The following is a 13,760-nucleotide window of genomic DNA, read 5'->3' on the forward strand; positions in this document are numbered from 1 at the left end:
ATGGAGCAATGATGGAGCAGGGATGGAGCAGTGATGGAGCAATGATGGAGCAGGGATGGAGCGGTGATGGAGCAATGATGGAGCAGGGATGGAGCAGGGATGGAGCAGTGATGGAGCAATGATGGAGCAAGGATGGAGCAGTGATGGAGCAGGGATGGAGCGGTGATGGAGCAATGATGGAGCAGGGATGGAGCGGTGATTGAGCAATGATGGAGCGGTGATGGAGCAGGGGTGGAGTTTGGGTCAAAGGGGGCAGCAGCGTTCTCAAACAGAGGAGCTTTTCACACGTTTATTTGGATGTTTTCTTGGTTTCGTTGACTCACAGTTGTTTTTGTTCTTATTTTCAAACCTTCTGTCTAAATTTACTGTAACCAACATGTGACAAAGATTTAAAACCACTGAAGTCTTTTGAATGTCTGTGGGTTAAATAATCGATACAAAAGATTAAAGTCTGTACAAGGAACTACACACTAGGACCCAGAAACTAGGAACTAGGAACTAGGAACTAGGAACTAGGAACTAGGAACTAGGAAGTAGAAAGTAGAAAGTAGAAGGACTCAGACGTCCAGCTGCCATCAGTGAAATATGAGCAGTGTCTTCATTCCAAAGTTCAACAGCTTCTTGAGTTTCTGAAGCATTTTTTCCCTCACAATCCTCCTAAAAGGTAAAACAGCTGTTGTTATTTAAGTAAATTCAGAAATTAACCTCCACGACCTTTGAACTCTGTTAGTCCTGACGCTCCTACACTGAGAAAATAAGAACCATTTTACAAAAGAACAAAGATAATCCATCATTTGAACCATTGTTGCCATGGTGACAAGTTGGCGAAAACATTCGACCCAGAAAATCAGGTTTATAAATGATTGAGTGAAAGAAAGGGCCTTAAACGACGAGGCTTTGCCCACGCTGGTCACATGACCATCTACCCCGATGACACGCAGGACTCATTACCGTCATTAACAATGAGGGTCACATGACTCAACGATTCCAGCTGATGAATCATTTTAAGAGTAAAAATGAATAATACGCTCGGATATGAAACCTGCTCATGTAACCCCGCCCCCTTTAACCCTTTAGCCCCCCCCCCCACACACACACACACACACAAAAAGTCCTCTCTTTGAAGTTCAAACACCCCCCATCCGCCTCCACACACTCCAGGGATTATATTAACCTCAACCCCCCTGACTGAAAATAGCAACACACACACACACACACACACACACGCACGCACAGCACCGAGAAATGCACCAAATGTTGGTCACCTGATGGGTGTTTGCATCTTAAAGTTGGATTGTTGTTTCATTTTCTAATAAAGTGTTGAGCTGTGACCCGATGATCAGATAACTGACAGAATACGACGACCAGAAGCACCGGTTGGACTTACGCCTCCCACGCGCCACATCTACGCCGATTAACACCAGGCAATTTAGAGCTGCTTCACATCTGGGCTGAAATCAAACCTCATTACGAGAGAGAGAGAGACGTCTGGGTGAGGAACAGCCAATGTGCTCCATTTAATGCAAACATGTCATCACAGGTGAGAAGGAGCTCCATCTGCTAATGAGAGAGGAAGAGAGGAGAGAAACTATGATTTACACCACTTAAAGAAGGAGAATGCTCATCTGTGCGAGGGGGGGGGGGGGGGGGGGGCTCGGGTGGTGCAGGTCTGTGAGCTGCAGGAGCCTCATGTGATGGAGGGTCATCACATGAGGCGACAAAGGGAAAGCTGTGTGTGAGGTGCTGCCCTCTAGTGGCCGCGCCGCTTCTTCACACGCAGGAAGTTTCCAAAAACAACAAAGGAAAGGGAAAGGAAAGTGTGTCATTTGGGGTGATTAGAAGGTGCGATCCACCCGTTCAGGTACCAGTCCACCATCGGGTTAGTAACTACACCCCAAATCCCCCCAGTGGGGGCCAGAGGAGAGCGAGGAGGAGGCGTCCACACAGGCTTATCAACATAAGACACGTTAACATCAATAAAGCACAACGTTTATGAATAAATACAATATCCATCCATCAAAGTGTCAGCTGATGTTTGTGTATCGATCATCACCAACGTGGACAATGCTTTTCTTTCTTTGGGTTTGTTGAGGGACTTGTGACTTTCCCCCCTCCCTCTCACCCACACACACACACACACCCAAACACACACACACGCATGCACGCACGCACCCACACACACACACAAACACACACACACACGCATGCACGCACACACACACACACACGCACACACACACACACACACACACACACACACACAGGGACACAGATTTCTTAAAACCCAACTTAAACCTTTAATTCCAGCTAATTGCAGCGTAACGTTGAGAGTTTTCTACTTAGTGTAGTTTGTCTGCAGGCAAAGCACTAAGTTATAAATATACCAAGTATATATATATATATAAATCTATTACTTACTTACATATACATATTCTTGATAAGCGCCTTCCTATCAGATATTTGACTTTTATTGTTTTTGCTCTGCTCTGCTTTTGGTCTCTAAAAGCATCTCTCTCTCTCTCTCTCTCTCTCTCTCTCTCTTTCTCTCTCTCTCTCTCTCTCTCTTTCTCTCTCTCTTTCTCTCTCTCTCTCTCTCTCTCTCTCTCTCTCTCCCTCCCTCCCTCCCTCGCGGTGGGAGAGTCGTTTCCTAATGACAGGGGAAGCCTGGGCCGACCGCTCGGCCTTCTGGGTAAACAGGCGTAGCTTGGCCTTTGTCGGGATGTTGCACCCGGACTCGTGTCTCGAAGGTTCTGCCTTTCCTCCACCTAAACATCAGCTTTTATTCTTTGAGAGTGTGTGTGTGGAGGGGGGGTGAGGGGGGGGGGGGAAGGGGCTGCAGGTTCACTTCTGTGATGCAGGTTTCATTTGAATCACAAAGACACAAAAAGTATTTTCTCAAAGCAACAAAAAGAACAAGAAGACAAAGATTCAGCTGAAAACGCCACTAAAGTGCAAAGAAGTTTCAGATAAGAACACAAACATGTGCTGACCAGCTACACCCTTCTGTTCCCATGGCCCATGGAGGTGTGACTGTGTGTGTGTGTGTGTGTGTGTGTGTGTGTGTGTGTGTGTGTGTGTGTTGTGCCAACAGACTGTGGGAGGCGAGCAGCAGAGAACAAAAGAAAAGAAAAGAGAGAAGTGAAGCAGAAGCAAACGTCGCTCTGAAGGACTCGCTCTCGTCGCTACTTCATTAGCTTCGACCTTGAGTTTGACCCACGGCGAATGCAGCAGCAGTGACCCCCCCCCCCCCCACAACACACACACACAACACACACAGGAATGCTGCCTCTGTTATTGTCTTTAAATGCTAAACTCGGGCCAAGGCCTCACCAGGGTTTGAAAAACAAAATAACAGCCGTGCAGAGCTCTCACACACACACACACACACACACACACACACTTCCGTCCATTCTCTCGCACAGAGAAGGGAAGTGGAGTTGAATCTGGCCCCGGCCCCAGACGTCCAGACGGTGCCCCCCCCCCCCCGCCCCTCCCTTCAGTTGGTGCCGTTAGAGCCGTTTCCAGGGTGAAGAAGTACTTGATGAATCGAGGCTGTGAGTTTGTTAAATGAATCAATGTGATTCCACATCATCAGAGATCAGGACGTGGCTTCTGATCACCACCAATCAGCTCATGGGCCCAAACTAGAGCAGAGCCTCCGAGCACCACCCGAGCACCACCTCACCCCACGAGGAGACGTTTGTGGATCGCTCCTCACGCAGCACCGAGCAAGCCATGTGATCCGGGAGAGACGAGGGAAACGAAGACTTGTTTTTATTCTGAGCAGCCAATTAGAGATCGTCAAATCAAACAGAGGAATAGAGATGATTAAAACCCAGAAGCATCGGGGGATCTGAGAGGCTCCACTGCCTGTCAATCACAGTAAGCCCCGCCCCAAAGCACCCCTGCTTTATGGTCTTTTGGGAAACATGTCAATCACAGTAAGCCCCGCCCTTAAGTATCCGAAGTGTCAGAAGAGGGAATGCAGCTCTCAGGGGGCGGCGGCTCTTACCTTGGGCCACTTGGGGTTGATGAGGCGTGCTTTGATGGCGTCGTCGAGGGCGGTGCTGTACTGGCCCAGGCGCAGGTGAGCGGCGGAGCGGTTGCTGTACAGGATGCAGTTCTGGGGGTCGGCGGTGAGCGCCTCGCCGTAGAGACGCACGGCCTCGGCGTACTCCCCCTGCTGGCAGGCCTGGTTACTGCGCCGCACGCGCTCCAGGAACTCGGCTTTGCTGAGGCCGGACGGGGCGGGGGCCGCGGGGGGGAGTTCGGCCCTTTTCTCCTGCTGGGACGAAGGGATCACAGGGGGGGAGGAGGAGGAGGTGGAGGAGATGGAGGAGGGAGGGTTGGTGGTCCTGCCGGCGGAGCGAGAACCAAACAGAGAGAACTGAGGAGCAAAGGGGGGGGAGGAAAGAAGACATTGGTTATTGATCTTAATGATTAATCAACAGGGACAATTTTCACATTCCAACTGAATACCACAGCCAGTAAAGGAGAAGATGGCGTCGTCATGGTGACCTTTTGGTTTCAGGGCCGGCGTTTTGAAACATTCAACATTCAACCGGAAGTGACCATATTTGGACTGAAGACGTCTACGTCTCCGGTAGAGACCTGTCAATCATTGGGGCGTTCACTGGCCGTTGATGAACAGCAGCCAGTGAACGCCTCGCTGGATCATGTTACATAAGTTCTCAAAAAATATATTTAAAAAGATGACACCGATACTTCAGCAGAACTAATTTGCATGACACGATGCTGCGGTTTGCTGGCAAATGGGACAACGTCTGCAGCACTTTCCTTCTGTTCTCTTCCTCCGAGGGGAAAGAAAGAGGAGGAGGAGGAGGAGGAAGAGGAGGAGGTAGAGGCTTCTGTTCTTCTCATTCAAACTCGCTAAGCTTTCCTTCTCTGGAGCCTCCCTCCCTGATCTGGTGATTCCAAATTTGTCTTTTCACCGGAGTGTTCGCCAGGGCCTTCATATTCTCTCTGCATTACCCTCACACACGCAAACACACACACACACACACACACACACAAACACGCACACGCAAACACACACACACACTTCAAATATGCAGACTGGAGGGATTCCTCAAACTTGGCCCCGGCGGCTTGGTTAGATTCGCTGTGCATGAAGTGCGAGAGGAGTTTGGGATGTGAGCGCGTTCTCAGGAGCGAGACTCCGTCAGGCATCCACCCTCTGCAGGCCGACACCACCTCCAGCAGAGCAGGTTCACTGAGACACGACTTCTTATGAGGACGCCAGTGCACAAGAAGAACTGTGTTTGAAGTTCAGATCACAGTTAAATGAATGAAATGTTGCTAAATAACGTATATATTTCAATTTATTTCATATGCACAGTAGCTTGTACGTTTGTGACATAATAAAGTCACAATAACAATGTAGTATTATTACTTAATTATTTGATTATATTTTGTATAGTTTATCTGAGTCTGCACACAAACTGACACACAAACACAAACACACACAACGCAACACAGGAACACAACATGTGAATGTCCTGTCAGAGTCCTTCCAAGATCACACACACACACACAGACACACACACGCAGACACAGACAGACACACACTCCCGGCCCCTCGCTCCGCTCGGGTCAGAGGGAGAACATTCCTGGAGAACAACACAGAGACCTGCAGCAGAGGAGGTCCCTGAACGCATCGCTTTGATCTCTTGATAAAGGTCCCATCATATTCTGGGACGTGATGAACGTGATGAACACACAATGACTGTGATTCATTGAATCCTGGACAAAACGTACTTTCACTTTAACTTCATGCGTAAAACATCTGATCCAACCATATAGTTTGGTTTACTGTTGAAGGGAACGAGGCTGATCGACGTGAGCAAACTTTCAAAATAAACGCTACAGGATTCATCATGAGAAGCCCCCCCCCCCCCCCCACCCCGGCCCCCCAGCCTCCACGGCGGATTCATGAAACCACGGATAAAGCGCGCGTCACTCTTCTCCTTCGCTTTTACCTTTTCTTTCCTCGTGCGTTGTTTTTCCATCTTTCTGTCGGCTGAATCCGGCATCGACCGAGTCTCCTCCCGGTGAGGACGGGACCGGAAAACACCTCCAAAAGAGAGAAGGAAACGCCGCGCTCCGAGCAGCTGCTCACTTCACTTCTTCTTGTTTTACTTGGTCGATGTGGGGGGGCGGGGGGGGGGGGGGCTACGGAGCGACCCTCCGGACTTTCTCCTGGGGGAAGTTGATCCGGAGTAAGTGCGCCATGTTCCCGCAGCCGAGCTTCTCCCCGGAGCGGCGTCTCTGTCCGGTGAGGGAGGCGGGGATCCGGTCTGCTCCACGGCCTGCAGCAAGGTTTCAATTACCCGGATGACATCACGGGGGAGTTGTGTTACCTGACAGGTCCTCATCACAGGTCCTCATCACAGGTCCTCATTACAGGTCCTCATCACAGGTCCTCATTACAGGTCCTCATCACAGGTCCTCATTACAAGTCCTCAATACAGGTCCTCATCACAGGTCCTCATTACAAGTCCTCATTACAGGTCCTCATTACAAGTCCTCATTACAGGTCCTCATTACAGGTCCTCATCACAGGTCCTCATTACAGGTCCTCAATACAGGTCCTCATCACAGGTCCTCATCACAGGTCCCCATTACAGGTTCTCATCACAGGTCCTCATTACAGGTCCTCAATACAGGTCCTCATCACTGGTCCTCAATACAGGTCCTCAATACAGGTCCTCATCACAGGTCCTCAATACAAGTCCTCATCACAGGTCCTCATCACAGGTCCTCAATATAGGTCCTCATCACAGGTCCTCATTACAGGTCTTCATCACAGGTCCTCATCACAGGTCCTCATTACAGGTCCTCATCACAGCCTCATATTTAAATTTAATTAATTTATATCTAAATTATACGAAAAGTGTTTTCAAAGACTTTCTTGAATAAATATATGTTTTTAAGTGGAAAAACATGGAACAAAATAACACGGTTTTATTTCTTTTTTAAATCAGTATCAGGAATCAGGAATATTTATTGGTGCAAAGTATTGGACAATAAGACTATGAGACGATGGACAACAAGACAAATAACAGTGCAGGAAAATATGACATGTTTAGTTTAACGCCACAATTTAAATGTACAATGTGTAAGTTTTATTTTGTCAAATATCATCCTCAACACCAACACAATAAATAATGAAACACCTGTCTAAAGCACAGGAAGGAAAAATACAGTTTTCAAAACTTTTTTAGTTCATTTTGGGAGACAAATTTGGGGAGACTTTTTAATCTTAGCTGTTTCTATTGCGACCTTATGTTAAACAAGGCTAACCAGCTAGCTTCATTTACAGTGCCAACATCACATTTAATCCTTATAAAAACCCAATTGTAAAAATAAAAAATGTTGCCCCCTCCTAGACTTTATGCTAAGCTAGGCTAACTGGGGAGCTTCATATTTCTGCTCAAACATCATATATAATATGACAAAAAACAATAATTTAACATTTAGCCAGGCTAGCAGTTTCCTTATTAAATGACATTGTGCTGAGCTAAGCTAACCTGCTGTAGCTAATATTTAGCATACAGACCTTACTCTCAGCCGGATTGCAAAATCCCAAAATATCCAACTATATACAGTTTATTCTCACATCATAAACTACATATTTCACTAAGTGTCTAAATTAAAGATAATGTTAATAATAATTGTTATTCCTAATTAGCTTGGCTAAAAACATAGTTTGCATTTATCTACAAGTCATAGAACACAGTAGGCCACAAATATTCACAAATCTAGCTTTAAAGAGTGGAGACTACTGATGGAGTTAGTTATATCAGGCAAAAGGTGAAGGACTGTTTTATGGGAGACATTTTGACGTCCAGTCGTATTTAGCTTAAATGCTAATGTTAACATGCTGACAATGGCAAAGCTAACATGCTAATGTTCAGTGGGTGGTGTTTACCATGCTAACTATTTGGGTTTAGCGTGTTAACTCACACTGAATACAAAGTAAAACCGATGGTAATGTCGTTGGTCCGACCGTTATTGACATATCTTCCACAGGAGGAAAAGTTACTGGATGATCAGAAGGATTCATCCACTGGGGACCATGAATATCAGTAATAAATCTCACGGTGATTAATGCAGTGTTTGTTGAGATATTTTCAACAGGCTAACAAGAAAGCACAGATGCAACTGTTCCCTTTTAGGGGGTCTCAGTTGTACTCTGGGAGGTGGTTCCAGTAAGCCACGTGATCTAATATTAAAGTCATACTACTAATAACCCTTTATTTTTGCCCTGTTTCCATTGAATGACAGCAGAGACGATGTTGTAAGGACGAATTAAAACACTTTTGTGGGGAGCTGCAATTAAATGAAAAAAGACCTGAAATGGGGTCAATCAGTGTAAATCTCATTGACAGATTTGACCGCTTGGACCCTCCGTGATCTTCACCCTCTGAGTCCGGCCCGGACCAGCCTGTGGCACAGCCTGTGGAGCCCCACGCCGCCTCCTCTCCTCTTCGCCCTCCTCCGGTCGGGCCTCCCGGCCCTCAGCCGGACGGCCTGCAGATGGCGCCGCTCCTCCGTGTCCGAACCGCTCCTCCTCCAGGCCTCCTCGGGAAGATCTGCTCTCACCAGAACCGCTGAGCATCTGATCAGTGGAGGAGGAGAGGGAGAAGGAACGGGTTGTAACTTTGACTTCTAGTAGTTCCACTTTATTCTACTTTATAGTACACATCCTGAAGGACTTTTTACTCTGTTACATTCATTTGATGGCAATAGATTTAAAGTTGCTGGCAGTTCTGAAATCAAACTTTTTTTATTTGTTTTGTTTTGTGAAAAGAACAAAAAAATCTAATCTAAATGTTGACTATATTTTTTATTTTATTATTTTGTCAGCATTAATTATTAATTCTTTCCAGTTTGGGACCCATTGGACCAAGAGTTCAAAGTCATAAGTACTTGAAATGTATTTGCACTTTACTTTATATTTCAACAGACTTTTTATTTGTACTGCTCTGCATTTTATGAACAACCCATTTTAAGTTTGACTCTACATTTTAGAATGACTCCTTTTTGCTTCCAAACAATTATAAATATTATGGTGTTTTGTATTATGTACATATTCATATTTCAGATGTCTGTGAGAGACACATTTGAAATTTCTAAAATAATATAAATACATATTTTCCAGAGGAAATAGGCCCAAAAATGAATGAATCTGATTATTTACTGACATTCCTTAAAGTGCATTTAGCTGAAAACACTTATTTTACTTGGATAGAGAATTTTAATATAATGTTTCTACATTGATTTGTTGACTTGTATGTGCATGTTGTGGTACTGGTGTTTTTACTTTTGAGAAGCCTCCAGGCACTTCCTCCATCACTTACATCTCGTCTTCTGAGCAGTCTGGTAGCAGGAAGCAGGCCAGAGAGACGCGTCCCAGCAGCAAGGCCTGCACTTCGCTGAGTCCTCTCTGCCCAGCCAGCGCCTGGAACAATCTGGTGAGGACAGACCGACACGCCGGTGACCAGCGGACCCGACAGATTGAAACCCAACGTGTGTGCAAACATGAGATTATGATCATGTCCAAGGCCGTCGAATCGATTCGGTGCAAATCCAGAGCAGCCGCACACCTTACGTAAGTGTGCTGGTGGCCTACTTCCCAGGGATGACACGCCACGTCACCACCATGAACTCATAGCACTGTAAATATATTTTATATGGCCTGAGTTTAAAGAGGAGGATGATTATCAAGCACACCCTTTGTTTTGTTAAAGAGAGCTATAAAACGTCAAAACGTAAAACGTCATATTATCTTTAATCAAGCAACCGATCTACTTCCTGTTGACAGAAATTTGGCCTGGTAATAAAGCTTAAGCGGTAGCTCTGGAAGGAAGACTCTTCGCAGCGGGTCAACAGGTGTGGCTGGCATCTCAGCAGTTCGCAAACAGCGAAAGGGGGCAGGGGAGGGTGGTTTCCCACCAGTAACAAACAACCAACCAGAAGCGGCTATGGGTCGGTCGACCAATCATAACATTGCTGTCAAACTTTTTAAGGAGTGATCTCTGCGGGTCCAGTCATTTCAGGTCAGAGCGGACGCAACCCTCCTCCACCCCAGGCACCTCCGGTCACCTCCGGTCACACGACAGGCAGCATTGCCCGGGAAAAATACTTCCCGGCTTCACCACCACCACCAGTGTCTGGACTCAAGGGGGGAATTCTGGAGGAGCAGAACCCTGAATCGCGGCCCCCTGATCATCCTGGTTGAGGATGGAGTCCAAATCGCCAAAGACATACGTAATAAAGGGGTCTATTTGCAGAACGAGTCTCTCCTGATTGAAATAAAGATGAACATCAGAATCGTCGGTGTGATCAGTGTTGATGGATGTGTCACCTGCTGGTACAGTCGCATTGGTACAACGTCCTGGCCTCCGCGTTGTAGAGGCCATGTTCCTCCTGCTGGGGGGGGATCTTGTTGCTGCACTCATCGAGGTCCTTGTAGACGGTGCATGACGGCTGCTTCTCTGTGTACAAAGTTGGTGCAAATCCTCTCAACATAATTCACAACAAAGGTCTGCTGCATGAGAACGGAACTTTTATGAGACAGGAGACGCATTCAGGAAAAATACCTGTGAAATTCAGCTCGGACGGAGCTTGTTTTCTGGCAGGTAAAGTGTTCCTGAGCCCGTTTTCTCTCTCAGGCGCCTTGAGTCTGTGTGACGTGGATGCGCCAGAGCTGGTGATGTTGGTGAAGGGGGAGACGGTGGTGACAGGGGTGATGGGGGTGATGGGGGTGATGGGGGGGACGTTGGGAAGGCTGGTAATGTTGGTGACGGGGGTGACGGTGGTAATGTTGGTGAGGCTGGTGACGGGGGTGACGGTGGTAATGTTGGTGACGGGGGTGATGGGGGTGACGGGTGTGATGGGGGTGATGGGGGTGATGGGGGGGGCGTTGGTAAGGCTGGTAATGTTGGTGACGGGGGTGACGGTGGTAATGTTGGTGACGGGGGTGACAGTGGTAATGTTGGTGAGGCTGGTGGCGCTGGTGGCGCTGGTGACGGGGGTGACGGGGGTGACGGTGGTAATGTTGGTGAAGGGGGAGACGGTGGTGACGGGTGTGATGGGGGTGATGGGGGTGATGGGGGGGGCGTTGGTAAGGCTGGTAATGTTGGTGATGGGGGTGACGGTGGTAATGTTGGTGAGGCTGATGGCGCTGGTGACGGGGGTGACGGGGGTGACGGGGGCTGGGCTGGAGCCCGTCGAGGGTGTGGGCCGCGGTGGCGTCCCTGCGGGTGCGGTGGTGTTTGTGGAGGAGCCGTTGACGCTGAGCTCTGTGGGGTGGGGGGAGTCGTACGGCTCGGGGGGCTGCACCACAGCGTAGAGAGCCATTTCACTCTCTTTACACCTGGGGGGTCACAACAGGGGGGGTGGAATGATTTAAATGACTAATAACGTAGCTACACATATTTGGTTTAACGCTGAGAGCTACATGAGAGAGTTTATTTACATGTCTGTATAATAAACAACAAGCTACAGCACTAGCCAGTTAGCATTAGCTTAGCATAAAGATTGGATATGTGGGGAAAACCGCTAACTGGGCTCTGCACAACCCACTACCAAACAAAGGCTATTGATTACCTCTGTTTCCAGTCTTTCTGCTAAGCTAAGCTAAAAAGCTAAGCTAAAAGCTAAACTAAGCTAAAATAGGTCTATAAGCCATGCTACGACGATGGCACACTAAATGAGAACTCACATGCCGAACCAGTTCCTCTCGGTGCACTGGAGTCGGTGGGTGAACTCAAAGCAGTGCATCTTCAGCAGGCTGAAGAAGGTGTAGCCCACCACATCAGCTATGCTGTCGCCCGCCTCCATCAGACAGCTGTGGAACCTGCGGCACCAACGGCTTTGGTTCAAAAGAGAGCATCAAAAGGACACAGAACAAATGGGCCCGGCTGGGCGGGCTTTTCGTTGGAAGGCGCGCGTGCCGACCTGCTGTCGCAGTCGCAGTGGGACATGGTGAAGATGTTGCTGTTGAAGACGCCGAACTGGGAGTGGAAGGACAGGATGGTGTGTTGGCACTGGTCGTGTTCACGGCAGCAGCTGTCGGTATCTGAAAAGACTCCTGCAGGAGAGACGCAGGGATCAAATGCCAGGTTTTGATAGTGTTACAACAACCTGATCCCAATTTAAGAGATGAATAAACATGAGACCCTTTCTGTTAGAACATTTTGTTGTATTTTTGGGGAGAGGCTTTGGGCGGAGGCCCGGAGGGACGGCTGTCACTGCTGCAGACCTGGTGACTTTTTGGAGCTTTTTTTGGAGCTAGCGCTGCTAGCTGCTTTCAAACACTGTTTGCTGTTGTTTTTTTTAATATGCCTCTGTTTGCACTTTAACCTTCACAGCTGTAATCCTGTGAATTTCCTGTTGGGACTAATAAAATATTATCTTATCTTAAAAAGGATTTTGCTTTATCCATGTTCCCCAGGCCATAACCAAAGTATTTTGGTTACTATCACATACTATCAAGAGGGACTCACAGGTTGATGACATGCATGTCAATCATTTAATGCTATTGAAGACATAACAATCTCCAATCTGTTATAAGAAAGTAGATGTAGATACAACTTGGTGAGAAAAACAAAATGTATGAAAATGTTTGTTTCCTTTTAAGTGACAGTAATGTTGCTTGACTGTTGAGTTGCATCGTGGGAGATGAAGGATCAGGTGGGTTTTCGTGTTCTCATCCTTTTAATCATGTTGATCTACACAATTATCAAGTAAATTATGAAACCAACCCAAATCTGCATATGATGGCGCCTTGTTGCCAGAACCGCACCACAGAGTCCCCGGCACAATGAACCCGCGCTTTACGCGCTGATGGCTGCTGACCTCTGACCTCTCAGCTTCACCTTGATCGTTATGAGCCGCCGTGTGTCCCCGGATGCTCCTCACCGACCTCCCCGCGCGCTCTCGGCGCACGCCGACCACCGGAGGGTCCAAGGAGACGCACTGCTCATCCGCCTCCAACATGGACTCCGCGTCGATATTTGCCACCGGAAGTCCGGAAAACTCGTGCGCGCGCTCCTGGCACGCTGATAAATAGTTGTGGATCACCGCCGCGTCGTCGCTCCAGGCGCAGCTGAGCAGAGCGCGCTCCCCGGACCAGGCGCCGTGGTAGAGGCGCAGGGATGGAGTGGCCTGCCCGGGGTCTCTCCGGAGGAAACTGCGGTGCACGTCAGCATTCAGCAGAACTTGGGTCCAGAGGCAGAGGATGGAGGTCTCCGCGGCGGCCCGGATCAGGAATGAGGACAGCAGAAGGGCGCAGAGGAGAGGAGCGACGTGCGTCATGGCGGCGCGTCGGAGTGGACAGGCTCTGAGAGAAGAGGTCTCCGTCACTCTCTGAGGACTTCCGGACGGACCAACAGGCTCCGGCTCGGTTTTAAATCAAACGCAGGGGCGGATGCGCGCGGGAGATTAAGTAAACACAATATCCAAATCAGCCTGCATCACGTGACCAATCCCCCCCCCCACGCCCTCCGGCAGTTACCATGACATATTGATTAGCCCAAGAAAATTAAGTTCACATTGATAATTTACAGGCTTACCCACACTAATCCATATGTATTGATTTGCAAATGGGATATGACAAATGTCACCTTTGTGCCCATCTGTGTGAGCTCTCCTCATGCTGGGAGCCAGCCAGACACCTGCTTCCCATCTCTTTAGAAGCAAAATGATCACTGCCATCAGTTGTAAAAGATAAA

The 13,760-nt window shown here is 48.1% G+C and overlaps 2 protein-coding genes across 2 annotated transcripts in view; both read right to left on the bottom strand.

The window, feature by feature from the left end:
• Positions 1-6,171, bottom strand: part of ttc28 (tetratricopeptide repeat domain 28) — a 41,782-nt gene extending 35,611 nt beyond the window's left edge. Inside the window, 2 exon segments of the mRNA XM_037484251.2 lie at positions 4,013-4,387; positions 6,000-6,171. Of these exon segments, the coding sequence (XP_037340148.2) occupies positions 4,013-4,387; positions 6,000-6,053 (429 nt within the window). The 5' untranslated portion in view covers positions 6,054-6,171.
• An 816-nt stretch (positions 6,172-6,987) lies between these two features.
• On the bottom strand, positions 6,988-13,431 carry pla2g3 (phospholipase A2 group III). Its single transcript, XM_037485481.2, has 7 exons — positions 12,792-13,431; positions 11,986-12,118; positions 11,750-11,884; positions 10,626-11,401; positions 10,391-10,520; positions 9,384-9,494; positions 6,988-8,641 (listed from the first exon to the last, which is right to left on the bottom strand). Exons 1-7 carry the CDS (start codon positions 13,342-13,344, stop codon positions 8,440-8,442), a joined length of 2,040 nt encoding a protein of 679 aa, XP_037341378.2. The 5' UTR covers positions 13,345-13,431; the 3' UTR covers positions 6,988-8,439.
• Between the last annotated feature and the right edge of the window lie 329 nt (positions 13,432-13,760).

Source organism: Pungitius pungitius, chromosome 18 (genome assembly GCF_949316345.1).
Source record: "Pungitius pungitius chromosome 18, fPunPun2.1, whole genome shotgun sequence".
NCBI lineage: Eukaryota > Metazoa > Chordata > Actinopteri > Perciformes > Gasterosteidae > Pungitius > Pungitius pungitius.

Excerpts from the sequence above, each read along its gene's own strand:
- pla2g3 (XM_037485481.2), bottom strand. The coding sequence starts at position 13,344 with ATGACGCACGTCGCTCCTCTCCTCTGCGCCCTTCTGCTGTCCTCATTC. Across the intron at positions 10,521-10,625 it reads GTCCGAGCTGAATTTCACAG|AGAAGCAGCCGTCATGCACC; the intron begins GTATTTTTCCTG and ends CTTTGTACACAG. Across the intron at positions 8,642-9,383 it reads GACTGCTCAGAAGACGAGAT|ATGCTCAGCGGTTCTGGTGA; the intron begins GTAAGTGATGGA and ends TCCACTGATCAG.